This window comes from Trichosurus vulpecula, chromosome 6 (genome assembly GCF_011100635.1).
Source record: "Trichosurus vulpecula isolate mTriVul1 chromosome 6, mTriVul1.pri, whole genome shotgun sequence".
Classification (NCBI taxonomy): domain Eukaryota; kingdom Metazoa; phylum Chordata; class Mammalia; order Diprotodontia; family Phalangeridae; genus Trichosurus; species Trichosurus vulpecula.
Window position 1 is genome coordinate 73,623,283 of NC_050578.1, and position 20,700 is coordinate 73,643,982.

General features: G+C 37.8%; 1 protein-coding gene across 1 annotated transcript in view; it reads left to right on the forward strand.

Annotated features, from left to right (window-relative positions):
* The window catches only part of ANTXR2 (ANTXR cell adhesion molecule 2), a 207,572-nt gene that overhangs the window by 81,507 nt on the left and 105,365 nt on the right, over nucleotides 1-20,700 (forward strand). The window contains exons 11-12 of the mRNA XM_036763092.1: nucleotides 6,071-6,149; nucleotides 10,053-10,148. Of these exons, the coding sequence (XP_036618987.1) occupies nucleotides 6,071-6,149; nucleotides 10,053-10,148 (175 nt within the window). The remainder of the gene's footprint in view (nucleotides 1-6,070; nucleotides 6,150-10,052; nucleotides 10,149-20,700) is intronic.

The following is a 20,700-nucleotide window of genomic DNA, read 5'->3' on the forward strand; positions in this document are numbered from 1 at the left end:
TCTCGAATGTGATATATCTCAGGGCTATGGTATATAACAAAATGGCACCCTGTACCACTACCCTCTCAGTGTTTCCCAGCCCACCAGGCTGGACTTTCCTTGGAAGCCCCAAGGGGTAGCAAGGACCCCTTTGTACCTTTAGAGGTCTCTGCTGAGGGATTTCCTTCTTCTTACTGGAACTGGGTGGTTACGCGGATGTTTTGTCAACAATCATTTATCAAGGTTTACTATGTGTCAGGCACTATGCTAAGCACTGAGGCTACAAAGAAATGAGAAAGAATAGTCCCTACTCTCAAGGAGCTCACAGTCCAATGGGAGAGAAAACAGAAAGAGGCATTTACAAACAAGTTACAGATACGATCAGTCAGAGATTACCAAAAGACAACAGGCACCATTATTAAGGGGGATAGCAAAATGCTTCCTGCAGAAAGTGAGATTTTAGCAGGGTCTTGAAGGAAGGCAGGGAGAGCTGCTAGGAAGGAGGCTAGAGGAAAGGGAATTCTAGGCATGGACTATACCCAGTGAAAATCCTGGAGTCAAAAGAGTGTCTTGCTCAAGGAACAGAAATGAGGTCACTGTCCTTGGGTCACAGAGAGCATGGGGGTAAGGTGGAAGAAGATACTAAGCGGGGAGAGCATTGATCATAAAACAGAGGATTTTATATTTGATCTTGGTGGTGCTAGGGAGTTACTCTAGCTTACTGAATAGGGGTCACACCTCCACTGAGAGAACAGTCTGATAGCTGAGCAGAGATTAGACTAGAATGGGGAGAGACCTGAGGTTAAGGAGGACAATCAGTGAGTTATTGCAGTAGTCCAAGTGTATGAGGTGAGGACAGTTTGCATCAGGGTGTTGCCAGTATCAAAGGAGGGAAGGGCATCTTATACAAGATATGTTAGAAAGGTAAAAATGGGCAGGACTTGGCAGTGGATTGGATATGAGTGGGGAGAGAGAGAGAAAGACAGAGAGAGAGAGAGAGAGAGAGAGAGGCAGAGAGGCAGATAGACACAGAGAGGCAGATACAGAAAGAGACAGAGACAGAGAGAGATGGAGAGAGACAGAGAAAGAGGGAGGGAAGGAGATAGAGAGAGCAAGAGAAACAGAGAGAGATGCAGGAAGACACACAGAGAGAGACAGAGACAGAGAGATGTAGAGAGACACAGAGAGACAGACAGACACGGAAGGAGAAAGAGACACAGACAGAGATAGAGAGAAACGAGGAGAGACAGAGAAAGAGGGAATGAGATGTGAGAGAGAGACAGAGTCGGAGACAGAGAGAGGCAGAGAAAGAGGGAGGGAGGGAGATAAAGAGAGAGACAGAGAGACCAGACAGACAGAAAAAGGAGAGACAGAGATAGAGAGGATGACAACCAGGTGGTGAGCCTGGCAGACTGGGAGGATGGAGGTGCCCTCAACAATAATAGGGAATATAGGAAAAGGGATATTTGGGGGGAGGATGAGTTCAGGCCTGGATCTGTTAAGTCTAACATTTCTGGGTAAAGGCAATTTGAGATGTCCAATAGACAGTTTTACCACTCTGCTGTTAGAAAGCAAGGTATCTTGCAACAATTTTACCTTTTGTTCCCCAAAGACTGCCTATCCCCTCTAGCTGTCTTTTGACCCCAGGGTACTTTAGTGATGGGCATGTACAGGGACCTTCCCAATTCCAGATTACATTAAGGGAAGGGCAATTACAGATTTGTTATCTAAGCCTTTGCCACTCTTCCTCCGCTGGTGCCTGCGAATTGCCCTTTCTACTGGGCCTGCTGCCATCCTGTGCTGGAGCCATGCTATTCTACCCACTGCACATTCCTTTAAGCCAGGATATCACACTACCCCTGGCTGGCTCACTATGTTGATGAGATTAGGAATGGCTCCACTGAATTGCTAAGACAACTGTATCCAGCCAAGCCAGGGCTCTGGCTTTTCTTCCCATTACAGTGGTCAACTCTGTCAATACAGAAACTCTTTTTTTTTTTTCTAGTTATGTCTGTCTGAAGGATCCAGGAACTTCTAACCTCTCAAACTCATGAGGCTTCTTTCAGAGCTAGGGATGGCCCTTTTAGAATTTCTATTCTGCATCTGTGCTTGGGGAAAGAGGCAAAAACCAGAAGAGGCAGACAAGTCTCAGGCTCATTTAGGCTAGTACGTGTGTTCTAACAACAAGTAGTCTGTTTCTGCTGGGGTGGCGGAAGGCATCGGGGCCCTCACTGGGGCCCTGCACTAGAAGTCTGAGAAAGAGAAAGTTATATACCACATGTTCAGGACTGAAAATGGAATGTCTCTCCTTAGACTCAATCTCACCCACCCCTCATCCTCAGCAAATTAACTGGGGTATGTTTGCCATACTTCTCTATATATTCATTTTTGGAAAATTCTCTAGGTTTCTGGGGTGGTTAAAAACATTGTCCTTTCCAGATGTTCCCCCAGTGCCTTGTATTAAAGTCTCAAAAATCCATATGGTACAGTTCTTAAAGGCCTCCTAAATACCATATTAAGTCCCAAGCAGTTTATTTAATAAAGTTCTTAGAAAGTTGCAAAGTCACCACTCTTCTGTGAGAACTGAGGCCTTTGATAGCTGGTAGACCTGGAGATCACAGTCATACAAAGTTTCCCAAATTCAACAAATGATATTTTACAATGTTTATCACAGAGAAGATTCACAGAAATCTCTCATTCCTGAATTCATAGGAACAGCTTACTTGCTAATTCTCACACCCTCTAGTTAGTGGGTTCCTCCATACTGTCCCATTGAGAAAGACTCGTGATATGCCAACAGAAGCATGACCAGGAACATGTTATCCATGAGGTAGGCCAGGCATATGAGGGCATCCAATCATCTTGGTCTCCTTCCCTTCCTACTTCTTTTCCTCCACTTAAGCTATGAGGTCAGCCATGAGGTCATTCCAAGCCAGTCTTGTTGCCTATGCCCAGTTTTCTAGGCCAGGTCTGGTTTGGACTGTTCTGCTATTTCAGGGTTAGGATTGGAACAAAATGAGGCTGTGGTATACCATCTAACTTTTAACAAAAAATAAGTATTTGCTAAGCGTGTGAAAAGAATTTTCAGCAAGGATATGGATGGGGCCAGCTTCCCTGCCTTTACATTTGTGGTGGGAGTGTACCTGGCCGGGAAGGTACTCCTTACTTCTTGTCCTGGCTCCACATAAGTAGTTTGAGGAATAGAGGGTGTTTTTATTGCTTTTTATGGAAAAGCTTGCCTGGTCTCTACAGAGGAGATATTGTTCCTACTCATGGTCTCTGTCACACTTACAGTTTGTAATATTAATCTAGTACTTACTATGTGATATTTTATACTGCTCGCTATCTTTTTCATGTATGTGTATGTGTGATCATAAGTTCCTTGAGAAGAGAGCCCACATTTTTAATGTCTCTGTAGCTTGGCATAATGTCTTGCTCACAGGCAGAATTCACTATTTGCTAATCGATTGTTCTGCTCCTTTGGAAACCCACAACATTCCTACTCTGTGTAAAAGATATATATTTATTGTATATAATATATGCGACACACCTATATGCTATGCTTTTATGCATATAATTCATATGTATGCAGCTGTATATATTTTCAGTTCAATTAAATATTGAATTAAATTATTCAATTAAATGATTCATTTAATTCATTTCAATTAAATAATTAAACTACAATATACACAGTGCTTATTCTATGAAAAAGATGAAAAAACATTCACTGGGCTCAAATAGCTTATAGTCTATCAGATTGGATATAATGTGCTTATATGTTATCAAAAGAAAGTATATATAAAGCAATACAATATGATTTCAAGAAGGAGAGGGGCTTGTTGAAATGGGAAATCAGAAAGGGGACCATGTAGAGGGTAGTACCTGAGAATTTTTTTAAAGGAATCCAGGGATTCTGTCAGGAGGAAGTGAGGAGGAAGTGCATTGGAGGCATGTCTTTCTCGCACAAAGGCAGAGAGATGGTGGTAACATATATGGGGAACAGCTAATAAGCTAATACAGAGACAGCTCAGAACTCCTCAACCCAATAGCAGGTACCCCAGAGGAGGACTTTTCAGTCCAGCTCCATGAAACCATCATCCTAGCACATGATCTGATAATTGCTTCTGTAGGTATGCAGCTATTGAAGATCCAGAAAGGAAGTCATTGGTCCTCGTGAAGTTCTCTGCATCAGAAATTGGTGTGATTTTGTCAATATTAGTGACATAAAAGAAGACACATTACCATTTTCTTTGTCACTACAGTCTAAGAACTATGGGACCTTTCACCTAATTTTTTTTAAGGTTCAAATTATTAGCCAGTGGCAGTTTCCAAGGGCAAAGAAAAAGACAGTTGTTGAAGAGATACTGACGATGCTTGACTTTTAGGAAACTACAGTAGCCTACCTTTACCAATACTTTCCTCACAGCAACCATACGAGATAGGCAGGACTAATATCCTCATTTTATGGGTGAAGAAATGGAGATGCAGACAGATTATGGTTCCTCAGGGGCAAAACACAGACCTTTCAAATGTCATATTGATTTTCAGTCCCAAATTTATTCTCTCTGCATGTGCACTGCTCCACACTAATTTGGTCTCTCTGTCTGTCTGTCTCTCTTTTAACTGATTCAAAAGCAGTCAAGCAGTCAGTTGATTTTTGTGGAATCATCATAGATTAGGAGGTTGTTCTGAAGCACAGATCTATGCTCAAAAATCTTCAGTGGTTTCCTATTGGTTCTAGAATGAAATATAAATTCCTCACCTTGATAGTTATGGCCCATGACAATCTGTACTGACTCTCCCGGATTTCTGTCTGCATAGTCCTCGTCACACATTTGACTTTCTAGCCAAAATGACCTATGTATTGTTTCTTGAATTCACTATTCTATCTCCCTACTCCATCTTTGCATGTTCCTTGTGTAACCTCCTACACTTCCACCTCTCTCAGAAACTGACTTCTTTAAAGGTTTAGCTGGGCTGACTCTTCCTACTAGAAGCCTTTTGTGATTCCCCCTAGCAATAAGTTCTTCCTTCCTATTAAAAATATTTAGGTACATGTGGTATCCTCCAGTAGAATATAAGCTCTTTAAGGTCAGAGACTACGTATACATATTTGTATATGTGTGTATCTTTGTACCTCCAGTAATTAATCACATTGAAAACAAAATACATGTATTTTGCTTTAATTAAAAACAAAATAAAACATTTTCGATAATCCCATTTTGAAAATATTTTCAGAGAGTAACACAAGAGAAGCAATGTTGTTGCTATTATCAGCACTATAGGCATTTTATAAATGTTTGCTAAACTGAATCGAAGTTTTTAAAGTTGAGAATCCTTGGCATTTTCTTCTTTCTCAATGCCACTGATTAAACCTGTTTAGCCTATATTCTCTTTATAAGTAGAATAATTGCTTTATTATTTCATTTATTATTTGACCTTTGCTTCTGTGTATTTGCATTCTCAAACAGTTCTCTCTTTGTTTCTCATGTAAGGTTTGTCATTGTAGAATCATGGTTTTCTAGCCTTCAGATTATTTATGCTGTGTAGGCCACATATTCTGCTTTCACAATTCCTACTTCTCTTTTAAGCCATTCAGGAACATCTGCTGTGGTTTCATGCTCTTGGGAATTCACAAGGTCCTTTGCCTCATCTGGTTTTGATTAATTTTCCTGTATCTTGCAATATTTATTCTTAGATGTCTGGACTCATTTAGCTTAGGTGGAGGGTATCTTTCCTTCTGTTATTAATATCTTCTGTATTCATTTATCTGCTTGTGCTCAAGGTCTGTAAATTAGTTTTCTTCCTTTTGATATCTTTGGCAGTTTCAGTCCTTTTCTCTATATTTCCCTATCACTCACTTTTTGACTCCTTCCTCTTTGATGAGGCAGAGTCAAAGTTGGAAAGCTGTCACTTTGTGGTTGCTCTTCAAATTAGAGCGTCTGGGGATAAAATAGCCATTAATTGCTGATGAAAAACCTTGATCTATATGCAAAATAAAATTTCTGATTCAATGTAACCTATATCAGTTTATAACTTTGTCACAAAGTTAATAGAGTTTTATTTAAAATGCTTTCTCATTTTCTTTCAGAACTCTTGAGGTTTCTGTGAGTTTGAATGAAGGGAAATCTGTCCTCTACAGCTCGTTGACAGTCACAGCTACAGAATGTGTAAGTAAGCAAGAGAATACTGTAGAACTTCCCTTTGGGGATCTGGATATTATGCTAGATTCATCAAGTCCTAGAACGTGGCAGAGACAACTAAATTAGATGTGAATTACGCCAAACTCTTGTTTCATGTCTTCTAGGAATTCTAGTTGAATTTGTGCTCAGGATATTTATTTCATATATGTGTATATGTATGTATGTATATATATATATATAATATATGTATGTATACACACAAATATATATATATATATGTGTGTATGTGTATATATATTTTTTTTCTTTCAGATTTTACTTAGGGATGTTCTAGTGTCATTCTTTTCTTCTGTGTGTCTGTCATCACTGTCACCATAATAGCTTTTTATGATAGGATTATTTTTTGTTCATTCTTCGAGCCTTTCTTCCCAACTTGCCTTGTTTGGTCCTGTTATCTATGCCTTTGGTTTCTGCTGCTGCTGCTTTCTCTAGTTATTGATAATTGTGTTTTTCAAGGATTTCAGTGCCAATTCAAGCTGGAGTCTTTCAATGCTCCCAAACCTGTCTGATCTAGGGCAAAGTCTTCTTACTGCAACCCTCATGATCTGAACTTTATAAATACTTCAACTGGTGTTCAGTCCAAGAAATACGACTGTGGTCTTTGCTCTTGGTTCATGCTCCAGTAGAATGTTGCTTGACTCAACTAACATTAACTAGCTGGAAAACTCCAAAGCTTTATATCCAAAAATGGTAGGCTACCTCTTAATCTAAGCTTCCTGCTTTTGTTGTTTTTCTTTAGGCTTCAGATTGGCCTGAAGCCTGGAACTGAAATCTTGTTCTACTCCAAGGATCAGAGCCTCATAGCTATTATTTTTTTCTGGTACACTTCAGTTTTATTTCACATACATATGTACACAGGGACATTTAGTACACAGATAATCTATGAAGTGAACCGAGGTGGACATTTCTGCTCATTTGTGACCCACATCAATTTTAATCATCACAACATTTTCATACAGGTGTCCCATCATGTCATCTTTTGCTTGTAAGCTGCCAGTGAAGTCACAGATGTCTCTACATTTACAAGGACAAGTACAAATACAGTACTAACAAATCAATAAAACCCTAAAAGCTTACACTGGAGTGACAATATGAAGTTTACAGCACTACTGAGAGATCTAAACTGCGATGAATTTTGGGTCTATGGTTGGCAAAGTGATGAGGAGGTTTATTTTTAACTAATAGCCCAATTTTAGTTTAGTAGTTAGGTCTAACAACTAACATTACTCCACTCCAGAATTTAGTAATGGCAACCTGCTTCTGGCCCATAACTGACTGTCTTCTTGGCCAGAGATTGTGAGAGATGAAAAGATGTTAACCTCTGGAGCATTTTTACTCATTTTAGCTTTCCCAATTTAATTAATATCTTCCCTACACCACAACTGTGTCTGGAAGAGATTTTCATTGCCCAGTACATTGTCTCTGGCCTATGATCACTCCTTCCCTAGTTTGCATGAGATCAGCAATCCTGCTTAGAGGTGTCATCTCCTTCTGTTCATTGCATAGTGTTTTGCCCCTTTTCTTGTATCCAGGATGTCTTACTGCCCTGGTGCCTAACCAAAAGCCCTATTTAGAACAGTGCCTTCGTAGCTAAACTGACTCCATTGTTTATAGACTGCTGTCTCCCTATGCTACTCTGGGGCTGTGGGTGGAAAAAAAACTGTGAATTTTCCTTGGATTTCCTCATCAAGACTTATTGTCCATTTTCTAGGTCTTTGTGGAGTAATTGTAAAGGGTATCTGGGCTGTATTGCTTCCTCCTATTGTGCCAGCTTGGTTGGTTTCCTCCAAGGCATTGTTAGTTAGCAAATTTTGCCTAGTTATTTTCCTGTCTTTAGTTTGCTGAAAAGTTGATTCCCATTTGCACCCAGATTTCTCCTTTCTGTTTTCAGCAATCATTATCATAAAATGAATTGGTATATCACTTTGTATTTCCTTTATTGCATTTTCACATTATACTTAGTATGATAGGGGATTTTTGTGTATATTTTTTCTCTCCTCTAGACCAAAAATTTTATGACTTCAAATACTGTATCATCTTTTCATTCATCCATTCCTCCATCCATTCATCCATTCATCTATCCATTTATCTATCCATCCATCCATCCATTCATTCATTCATTCAATCTCTCAACTCCTTGTTGCTATTGAGCACTCAACAAATATTTGTGTAATGAAGATATGCCAGGTGTCTTCACATTGAGTACTGTTTTTGTCCCTATAGTCACAGTGAATTGTTAGCTGTGATTTCATCATGTCTGTTCTTCATTACCAGGCCCCAGTGGTTCTATTTTCTCCTACATTTCAACATATTTTTTAGAAGATCTATGGCACATGCCCGGAAGATAAAATTAACTTCTAAAAGTTAAATCAGAGTTGGGTTCTCAGATTTCATTTCCTTCTTAGTATACAAAGCCTGGATTTTCAGAAAAGAGGAAATGTGAATGTTCTGCAAGCTTTGAAAATCTTCATTGTTGTTTCAGTTCCTACATTTAGGAAGTTAAGTAGAATATATATATATATATATATATATATATATATATATATATATATATACACATTTGTTTGAATGGTCAGTGCAATTCAGTTCTGCAAACATTAATTTAAGCTATTACTATTTGTTGTGTTGTGTAAATGGAGCACTGAGTTATTAAGTGACTGCTAATTCCAGTAATAAATTTTGTTGTACAGTAGCATTCAATATTTGTGTCCTTGAGTTCTTGAATATTTATATATTCTTAAGGTATTTTATCTCTTTGACAAGTCCTTTAGATCTTATTTGTTCTTGGAGTGGAAGAACTTAAGTTCAGCTACCATTTAGTAAGCAGTCTTTGAGGCTATGTAGCTTACTGATTATTTGACAAAATTCTCATGGCTAAGAGAAAGCAAGCCATTATAGGTATTCCATATGAAGATAGACTAATACAGGGGTGGGGAACCTGCTGCCTCAAGGCCACATGTGGCCCTGCAGGTCCTCAAGTGTGGAATCAAAGGTCCTCGAGGCTGTAGGTTCACCACTCCTGGACTAAAACAAAATTCCAACTTCATGCAGAAAGCTAAGGGCTGAGAAAGCTTAACAAAACATCATATAACCTTAAAAAGCAATATTGACTGGCTTGTTTATTAACCATAAAGAATAGTACTTAGAGGAGTTCCTTGAAGCTTCAAAAAAGTTTTAATTTTAGGGATAAGTATCAGGCCTCTGATTTAACTGAAATAGACAAATCCCCAGTGAAGTTTCCTACTCTGCTAAGCAGGTTGGAACTTTTTCTGCAGTTTATAATCCTAAAAGATTATCTAGATCACAGGTGTCAAACTTGCAGCAGCTGGCAAAACTTCCGAGTGAGGCTTGAACCAGGTTAAATGTTTAACAAATTAAAAATACAATGGACATAGATGATGCTAATCTGTGATTTTCTAAGTCAGTAAGCAGCCAGCAGGGATCTAGTTCTATTTGAGTTGGATACCACTGGTCTACTCACCGAGAAGTTGTGCTTGCTGAGGGTCACACAACTCATATGTGTTTGGTGGGGGGTTTTAAACTCATCTTTCCAAGTCCTAGGCCACTTCTACCACTAATATTGAATTTGGGGTCAGGGTACTTTGGTTCAAATCTCAGTTCATCATATAACACTTTGTGAGCTTGGGACAGTGTGTAAGGCGCTGTGTAACACTGTACCTTACTTATTGCACATCTTCACGTGTCATTTATCTGGGAGAAGAAAAGGGTTTGGATGGAAAGTAACAACAAAAGAGAAATGCAGTTTGGAGACAGTTACACTTTTGCGTTGCACTTTGCTCCTTCCTTTAAAATAAGTCTATGCTTGGATTTGGATTTCTGTCTTGCTGAACACAGACTTTTCTCTTGCAGTCCAATGGAATCGCAGCAGTCATTGCTATCTTGGTGCTACTACTTCTGGTGGGCATTGGCTTAATGTGGTGGTTCTGGCCCCTTTGCTGCAAAGTGGTAAGTAAGAAGAAATCAAGAACACCATTCTCTTATGAAAAAACGTCGGAAAATATAGGCTAAAAAGATATTCTTGAATGGTATCAAAATGACCAACTGGAAAAAACCTTAGTTTTCTTAGTCATTATTGTAGTTGGTCGTTAATACCTCCATGTGTCAATAAGAGTTAATGACTGAGTTTTCTATGTCACTTGATTTTGAAAATTTGGTTGGTAAGGACGGGTAAAGTTGGAAGGCACAAGGAAGCACAAGGAAAATTGAGAGTTTAAAAGAAATGGGATGATGGCAGGTCCATCAGGAAAGCTTGGTAATCTCTTCAATATTACTGTTGAAGGTTTATAAGGTTTATGTTTTCTCTTTATGAGGTTTATAAGGTTTATGTTTTCTCTTTAACGAGTCAAGCATGTTTACTGTATCAGGGCCACTTTCCCCTTTAATTTGGCATTTTACAAATACACCGTGGAGTTGACATAAGTCTCCCAGAAGCTCCCAGATAGGCTCTTGAGGTATCAGAATATCTATGAATCCATTAGGGGATAGTTTCACTTTGCATCATTTAAATAGCATTCATGCAAGCATTCTGTGCTAAGTAACGTTGGGGCAAAAAAAAGAAGCAAAAGGAAAGAACCTTTTTTTTTCAGAGGTATCCAGCCTATTTTGGATTCTCTTTTGTTTCCATAAATACCAATATATAAATGATTTCATGTAAAAGCATTCCTTCAGTGTCCATACTGCTAAATTTGGGAAAATGGTTATTGAGTCAGAAGAACACCATGTAATGCTCCATAGTAGATCATGTTTCCCTCACCTTTGATGACTGGTCTGAGATTTGTTTTATTTTAAATTATCCTTTTTAAAACTCCACTTTGGATTTCAATAGTGTGCTCATGGTTTCATAAGGCTAAGAGTTTTAGCTGTCAGAACTGTGGAATAGAAGCAGATAACGGTGGAGATAGTAAACATCCTGAACTAATCCATTTCCTGCTTTACTGTTTCATATTTAGTTTCCTGTCTCAGGCCTCTTGAGTACTTTCATTGTAAGTACTGACTAAAGTTCTGAGATTCTTAGTTCAAGAAGAAATAACAGGTGCTCTGATACCATACTCTTATAAAGACAAGATTTTTTTACCCTAATAAATCGTGTTGCTGAGCAGTGGGTTTCCTGTTCTTCAATATCACAGTTGAATGACTGCAGTGCTCAAAAATGTCATTAATGCCAGACTTCTGGGCACCACAGCTTAAAAGGACCTTCTTAAGCCAGATTGCATAGAGAGGAGGGCAGCCAAGACTTTAAAGAGATTTGAGTCCTTGTTGGATGCTCTGTAAGGAAATGATCATATTTAGCCTGGAGAAGAGAATGCCCAGGTGGACCATGAAAGCTATGTCCAAGTATTTGAAGAACTATAGAATGGAAAAGAAGGGTGACACATTTTCTGCTTGTCCTCAGAGAGCAGAACCAGGAACAGTGGGTGGAAGTTTTGAAGAGGCAAATTTAGGCCCTTTGTCAGGAAAATTTTGCTAATAATTATATTTGCCTAAAAGTAAAAGGAGTTGCCTTTGGAGGAAGTGGGATTCCCCCTCCCTGGAGGTCTCCAAGCAAAACCTGGACAACTACTTGTCATGCATGTGGTCATGGCTATTCTTTTCCTGTTTATGTTGGATTCAGTGGCCTCTGAGGTCTTTTCTGTTGCAAAAATTCTATGATTCTGAGTTGTTTTGTCATTTTTCCTGGAAAAAATATTTTAGTGTTGGAATCAGTATAGAGGCAAGATGGTTGCCTATGCTAGACCTGCCAGACATGTAACTGGCAGATCACATGTGACCCACAACACTCCTGAGTGTGGCCTGAACCAGATTAAAATGTAATTGGGACATATTTAACAAAATATATGAAAACAGAATATAACATTGATGATGTCAAGATGTGGCTTAATAAGTCAAACTCCTGTGGCCTGCAGGATTCCTTATGTGTAGTTTATTAGCCTCCATTTCTATTTGAGTTTGACATTGCTTGGCCTACACTAATTTCAGTGATGCCAGGAAAGACCACCACCTTTCAAAAGATGTTTTCCACCTGCTTGCTAGTACCTGAAATTCCTTCAACTGAGAACAAAACTCATTAATTTTAAGGCTGAAAAAATGAAGTACATCCTTGGGGAGATAAGATATTGATTGAAGTGAATGATACCAGTCTTCTTTTCCTCGAGAGGATTTTGGCAAGAATTGGGGGAAAAACATTAAAACATTGGAAGTTTTAAGGTTATAAAAAAAAGGGAAGCCATGGAAGTAGGAGAGAGGGATTTTGGAACAACTAAAAAGATGTATTTTTCCATAGATCTTGTCCTGACTAGACTGCAAAGGCTTCTTTCCATTGTAGTCCCAAGTACAAATGAATTAGAAGGCTAACAGCATGCAATGGATGTAGCTGAACTTGAATCCTTACACAGGCTGGAGAACTAGAATCTCAATTATGTTTCTAATTGAGTACATGGGAAAAGAAGACTATTTGGAAAGAGGCTGAAAAGGCCAAAAAGAAGGGGTTTAATGTGATATCTAGGGGAAAGAGAAAGGAAATAAGCATTGTGGTATAAATTAAACAGATCTTGGATATGATATACCTATCCATATTATAGAGATAACTGAAAATGTGTTCTTTGCTCACATGCAGAATACTGATCCTGGTGTTTTAACTATCGCATTTAAATTGAGATGACCTTAGACAATGCAACATTTATTAAGTTCAGGCCTTTACAGAAGCCCAACTCTGATGCTTCATCGATTGATTGATTCATTGATAATTCATTCTCAAAGAGACTTTTGACTCCCAGAGCCTAGTTTTCAAAAGACTTTGAGTATGATTGTTTGCTGTCTAAATCTTTGTAGCTAATGCTAGAGAAATTTGTCATCATTTCTTTGGGCATAGGAGTTTTGGCCATAGTGACACTTAAAATAGGTTTCAAATGCATGTTCGCTAAGGCCTGTGTGGTAATTTTCTTTTTCTGCAGGGACAGCACTAGTAGAAAAGGTGGGGAAGAGAATAGTAAAAATCATATCATTCTTAAATTATTTAAAAACTTTGACTTATTTTCAAGTACTTTCTAATGTGTGATTTTGCTCAATGATGAATAACTATTAGAGGAGTTAAACCACATCCATAAAGACATTCTTGCTATAAATAAATCCAAATGACGCCAAGAAGTTATGGATAAATGGAAAATAATCCTGAGGTTCTCCTTAAACATATTAATGAAAGAGTTCATCATGTATTCAAAGACACCAAGAAAAAAACATTTCTCGGAACACTTGGTCCTTCTGTGTTTCAGGGCTGATGTTGAGTAGAGCAGAGATGTCACCACGAAGATATTTGAGGCTTTGAGCCTAGCATCTGTTACAGGGGATAGAAAATCAGAAATTTTGTTGAAAAGTTTGCAAGTTGGGAAAGAAATAATTCTGTAGGGGCAGCTAGGTGGCGCAGTGAATAGAGCACCGGCCCTGGAGTCAGGAGGACCTGAGTTCAAATCCAACTTCAGACACTTGACACATTTACTAGCTGTGTGCCCTTGGGCAAGTCACTTACCCCAATTGCCCTGCCAAAACAAAAACAAAAAAAAAAGAATATATAAAGTGAAAAAAAGAAATAATTCTGTAAAGGTTTCAGTTTATCCAGAGAGCACGTACAGATTAAAATGGCAGAAGGTTATAGAGTGGAGTGGATGTGCTATAGTTCTATGGGATTCTGTTTCCACCAGTGAATAATAGTGTAATCACCACTTTTGGATCCCTCCACTTTGGTATCCAAAGTACTGTGCTAGGAAGTTGCCATGATATATAAAGATGTTAAGAAGGAAGAATAGCTGAATCTGACCAGAAACATACTGAAGAAAACTTTGCTCTAAGCAGAACAATCTTAAAGGCAACCTGCACTGATTTTTAAGATATTTCAAGAAGGGTGATATTAAAAGCAAGGAAAACATTACAGACAAAGGGAAAAAAGAAGGTAACTGGAAGATATTGGCAGCTATTAACTTTTCTCTAAACAATCTTCATGACAATGGTCCAAGCATTTGTTGAGAATACTCTTGGTGAAAATGTGGAAAGGGAATGGGCAGGCTTTTGCAGATGGTTTTTCTACGTCAGACCACATCTTCATAATCACTGAGTTTATTGAGAAGTATGCAGAAAATAAGACCCCACTGTATCTGTTGTTTTGTTGTTCAGGTATTTATGTTCAACTCTCTGTGACCCCATTTGGGGTTTTCTTGGCTGAAGTACTAGACTGATTTGCCATTTCCTTCTCCAGTTCATTTTATGGCTGAGGAAACTGAAGCAGACAAGGTTAAGTGACTTGCTCAGGGTCATACAGCTAATACATGTCTGAGGCTGGATTTGAACTCAGGTCTTCCTGATGCCAGGCCACCACTCTGTCTACTGTGCTTAGCATAGTAAGATTTCTTTTGTTTGCTGATTAAGTATATAAGATGTCTATTGCTTGCTGATTAGCAAAAAAGAAAAAAAAGATATACATTAAGATTATACAAAATTACATGACAGATACAACTCGATGTATTGATTACTGTCTTCATATATTTTCTCAGACATCTCCCCTGGCTGCACTCATTTTGGACTATTCTGGCTTCATTATGCCTCTGCATTGGCTATCTCTGACCATCCCCAGTCCTTACAAGTGCTCTGATACCATGCCCTTCTAAAGACAAGATTTTTTTACCCTAATAAATCATGTTGCCAAGCAGTGAGTTTCCTCTTCAAATATCACAGTTGAGTGACTGCATTTAGTGGCTGACATAGTGGCTCCTTTATAAAACTTTATTGACTATTGCCTTTTACTGGGGACATTATGAGCAAAGTTCAAACAAAAGAGAAATTCCCTATTGATGGATATACTATTCAAATACACTGGTTGCATATAATACTCTGTTGATTGCTGGATACTGTAGACCACTTCAGGGAATTTTCAGTGAGATTCATTGTCAATCAAACTGGTCCTAGCCATCAATTGGGGAACAAACAAACAAACAACTTAAGTGATAAGGAAATATTACTCAGATATGACATGCAGTTGAATGGACATCCTGTTAGTACATATGAACCAGCCTCAGAATTTAATAGAAAGAGGAAGATTCAACCCTACCACATTTTGGTGATTGTGATCCTTTCAGTGGCCTTAAGTTTTTCACTACCCTGGAAGTTGACTTTTTTTTTTATTTTTTAAACACCAGTGTACTCCGGTGTTGCTACACAGCTATGAATTGCAGAATACCAGGATCTCAAAAGAAGTGAAATTACCAAAGAATGAATGAATAATAAATACAGCATTCAAATGCTTACTACTTAGCAAAGTCACTGTGCTAGGGATACAAGTGCAAAGTTGTATCTAGCAAAGGGAATTTTGGTGTGGGGATTTACAAGGGTGGTGAGTTGATTCATAGAGTAGTGAGTTGACATCTTTCTAGAAGCAGTGGTACTATTGATTTGCTTACTATGCTAAGATTGAGAGGTAGAAATTAACTGGCTGGAGTATGAAGGTAAAACCTGAATTGGTCTGGGGCCTGATAGCGATAATGGACTAGTAAGTTTAGAGGCACTCATCCACCAATAAAAATGATTAGGAGCCAGGATAGGAGTTCCAATGAGAAATTGATTTACTTCTCCAGGATCTGAGGGCATGGATTCTGGAATATGTTGGAAAGATGAATGATGGGTACAACATTTTACCAAGGATTAATGTAAGCAGTAGTGTAAAAGACATCACAAAGGATTCATAGGGTTCGACAAATAGACAAATAAGTGTATTGGTCATGTATTAAAAGTATAATGAAGGGACCAACTGCTGCATTGTAGTTATGAAATATCAGAAGAACCAAAGGAAACATTGTGGTTTACCAAATAGATAATCTTAGGGGGACTAATCGAGAAAGGAATAAGACAGGATGAGAATACATGAATGAATTATGATTTATACTCACACAGTAATGCTAACATCAAAGAGATTATGGAATCATTACAATATATTGTGAAATACTGTATTAGGTGTCACTCTTTCTTCTGTGGAAATTTTGCCAATACAAGCCCATGATATATAGAAACTATGTGAGATATTAGAAAGAACATTAGAATTATAGTTGAAAGAATTAGGCTCTGCATGTGAGATATTAAAAAGAATATTAGAACTACAGTCAAAATAATGGGGTTAAAGTTTTTCTTTCAGACCTGCTCCACTATTAACTATCTATCTTGGGCAACTCATGTTAAATTTTTGACCCTCAATTTCCTGATCTTTAAAGGAATACTTGTACTTCCTACTTGATTGAGTAAATCAAATGAGTAATATATGAAATGAATTTGTAACTATGAACTGTATATATGTATTTGTTGTTAGTGTTATATTTCTATAAAAAGAGGTAACCAAATGACTTGAATCCCCAATCCTATTCTTAGCATTCCAGTCATGCACTGTGCTAAGTATTGGGGATACAAAAACAAAAATGAGACAGTCCCAGTTCTTAGGAGAATTCCCACTTTCCTAGAATTCTTATGTTTGAAGAAATTATCATTTTGGCATCTTTGCTTAAAGGAATTGGTCAGACAAAAAGAATGATAAATTCCTTCAAAGTTATCTGATTGGCATTGGAAAATAAATCATAAGAAAACATTATAATGAGTTAAAGTTCCTGTAGTCAAAACAAATGAGGGTAGAGAGTAGCTTGGTGCTCTGATTAGTTTAAATGAGAGCTTGTTGGAAGTCAGACACAGGTATTGTGAGTGGAATCACAGGGCAATAGGTTGTTGCATTCTTTATAGCACCAATAAGAATTTGATTTGAAGTTGAAAGAGGAGGATGGCACTTGGGGGAGAAGGTAGTTGCTGAATTCTTATGCTGATTCTTTTCCTATACTTCTTCATGACAACTCTAAAAATCCTGCTCACCCCAGATCTTCTGACAACTTCCCCACCTTTCTTATTAACATCTTCCTCCTTTTATTTTTCATGAGAGCTGGAAGGAGGGGTCATTTGGTTTCACTCTTTCATTTTACTTGTAAGTAGACCGATAGCCATAAAAATCAAATGACATAGATCCTGGTTTCAAAGGGACACACCAACAAATTCCTTCTTCCAGTCCAAGAGTGCAGAAGAAGATCAGAAGCCTTTGTAAACTCTGATTGGGGGATCTGAAGCAATGTGATCTTTGGTAAATAGAGCTCATAGCATTCAGGATCTACAGAATGGAACAAAGTCAGTTCTCTGTGGCCTTGTGCAAAAAAGAAGGTAAAGATGAGTTGGATGCTGTGTCTTTGCTTTGGGGCCATTCAAGAGGCACAATTGCCACTATCCTGTCTGGGTTGTTTCAGGGAGCATAGTCAGCTTTCAGTTGATGAATGTACAAGGAAAAAACCATGGAGACAATAGAATTGAGACATTTCAAGCATTCTTAGTGAAAAAAACCTGAATCAGGTTGAATTTTTGAAATATAAATGCAGGAGAAAAGAAGAGCATTTGGAAGGAGTTAAATAATTTTTAAATACTAATTGGAGGGAAGGAGGCTAGGGCTCTTTGAGAATTCCATAGTCTTCAAGGGTCTCAGAGGGAATAAAGAAAATCACATAGGGCATGGAAGTGGATTTATTCTGTTTATTGTTTTTAAGAGAAGAAAGTAAAAAAAAAATAGGAAAGAGGAATACTCTACAGAAGGAGGAGGTACTTACTTTTTGTCATTTTCGTGCTCCAGAAAGTTATATAGATAACTTGTCTTGGAAGTTTGAATTAAAAGGGAAGACACTGATTGGTTGATTACTTGATAGTATGACACAATCAAATGAAGGTTATTTTGTATTTATTTTTTAAATACTTGACTCGTTGACTCCATGATAGGGGAGACCTGGAGGTATTTTTATGTGGCAGAGAATAAACCAGTAGATAAGGAGATATTGAAAACCAGAGATGGGGAATGGTTAAAGAAAGCAAGCTCCAGAGGGTTATGGGAGGGGATAGCATGAAGAGCACAGATAGAAGCTTTTGTCTTGGCAAGGAGATGAGCCATCCCTTTCCCCGTGATCAGAATAAAGGAGAAGAGATTGAGAAAATGTGTTTAAAGAAATGATTAAAAAGATGATTTCATATAATTCTGGGAAAACTTGTATGAGTTAAGGCAGAATAAAATGCACAGAACCAGGGAGAATAATTTAGACAATAAAAATATCGCAAAGAAAAACAACTTTGAAAGATTCAAAAACTCTAATCAGAGCCATGACCAATAAAGAACCTAGAAGACCAGTGAAGAATCATGTTACCCGTTTTCTGACAGAGAAGAAAGGGATTCAAGAGGCAGAAAAAAAGCATACATTGTTAGATGTGGTTTCTGCATTGATTTGTTTTACTTATTCATTGTAAGGGATTTTTTCTTCCTTTTTTTTTAGTTGGAGGAGACTTGGGAAGGGTAGCTGTAAAAATGCCAAAAACAAAAAGGCGGGAAAAAAGAGGGTCATTGAAATATTCTAAATGGAACAGAAGAGAAGAGAAGGAAGTTTAGAAAGAAGCATAAACAAGCAGGATGGTTTTCAAAGTAACCTGTCGAATTAATTATATACTGTAAAAGAAAATTGACCTGTATTGAAATTTATAGTTTCGTCTAAAATTTATGTCCTTTTAATACTTAAATTTAAATTCATGGTTTTAATGTTTACAATTAAGAAGTAAGGAAGAGGAAAGAGAAGAAAGGTGGAAAGAAAAAAAAGAAAAGGAAGAAAGAAAGGAAAGATGAATGATATAGAGGGATTTTGTTTTATGGAACAGGGGAAAAAGTAAGACTCATAGCAGATGATTTGTATTTGTGATGAGCACAAAGGGGAAGGGAGGAGAAATGTTGTAGGAGGCTTTGAGAGAAGTTTTTGACTAGCTGCTGTTGAGAGTGTGACAGTACATCAGGTAAGAACGGAAGGTTTGCTTTAAAGCATTGAGGGTCCAGTTGAAATTAGATAACATAACTTTGTTGTTGGCCAGTTTGGAACTTTATTCAGTAACCATTTACAGCATATGAGTAACAGCAGAGAAGGTCAATGGTAGAGGTAACCTACAATTGGGGATATGACAAAGAGGCAAGGAATTTAAAGTAGAGGTGTAAGACTGTGAAAGGAGGAAAGTGAATTTATACTTAGTTCTTTTCACTAGGTATACAAAAGAGCAGTCTCCGTATGGACTATCTTACCCCTCCTCCCTCTTCCTCTTTTACCCTTTTCCATAACCCAAGCTATCTCATAACTCATAACCTATCATAGACTGCTGGACTTTGTGAAGAGTTGCTTTCTTCTTGGGCTACTTATCTGTTCACAGTATTTTAATGAAATGGAAGACAACAGCTCCATTCCTTCTGATGACAAGTACGGGCATCAGGCCATGCTATTTGCCCCAGCCTTGTCATCTTCATGACTTAAATAACTTAAGGGTCTCTGAGCCATGCAGTCAGTCACGCTCAGGTACTCAGGAATTTGGGGCCTCTCCATACACCCTGCAGCTGAGTATTATTTGGTGTTTTCTCCCCCAATTAGAATGTGAATCTCTTGAAAGTGGGGAGTTTCGTTTTCCTATTTTCATCCCATGTGCTTAGCACAATATATGGCACCTAGTAAGCCATTACCTTAATGCATGCTTTGTCATTAATTCTTATTCATTTATGATCAAACAGCTTCAAACAAACACATGGGTACAGAGCTTCAACTCTTTTATTTTACAGGTTAAGAAACTGAGGCTCACAGATGCTACCTGACTTGTTCTTTAGTATACAGGTAATAAGTGCCAGAGCCAGGCTTGGAACCAAGATATTCTGCCTCCCAATCAAACACTGCCCTGCACCATGCTTCTTACATAAATGTATTAGAATGATAGAGAGCTACTTTCCTCTAATTTACTTTCCCAGAGTTGCTCAGTCTTTAGCAAAAATCAGTAGTCTCTTCCTGCTCAGGGAATTTTAGGTATTGCATATACAATACATTTTAATTTGAGAGTCCATTCTAAAAGTTGTCATTTGGAAGCTGAATTTACTTATTTTAAGTGGAGCTTTCACAGGAGGAACTATCTTATCATGGCTCTATAGAATCATTTCTTTGGCTAGCAACAGCTGTGCTGCGTTTTCCAAATAGCAATAATGATTCTACATTACACTTCCTTTTATTGTTGAAGAGGGCTTATGGTGCCTTTATTGAGTTACATAGAAATCAGCCTGATTTTTTGAATGAGCAATAAAACATAAGTATTTAAATTTTTAATATGCTATCTTTGCACCATTAATTAAAATAATTTATGTTCTGTTACTTCTTGAAACAGAGTGTTATCTTAGGACCTATTGCTTCCATGTTGCTGACTTTGAACAAGCTCTCATTTAAACTGAACAGAGCACCACATACTTTCTACCCTAGTTTTTTTTTTTTTTGATTACAGGAACCTTAACTCATTATAAAGTTTTTTATGATTTATTTTTCAATCCCCATCAGATATTTTGAAGGAATTAATTATTCTTTTTTTCTGACCAATTCCTTACTTT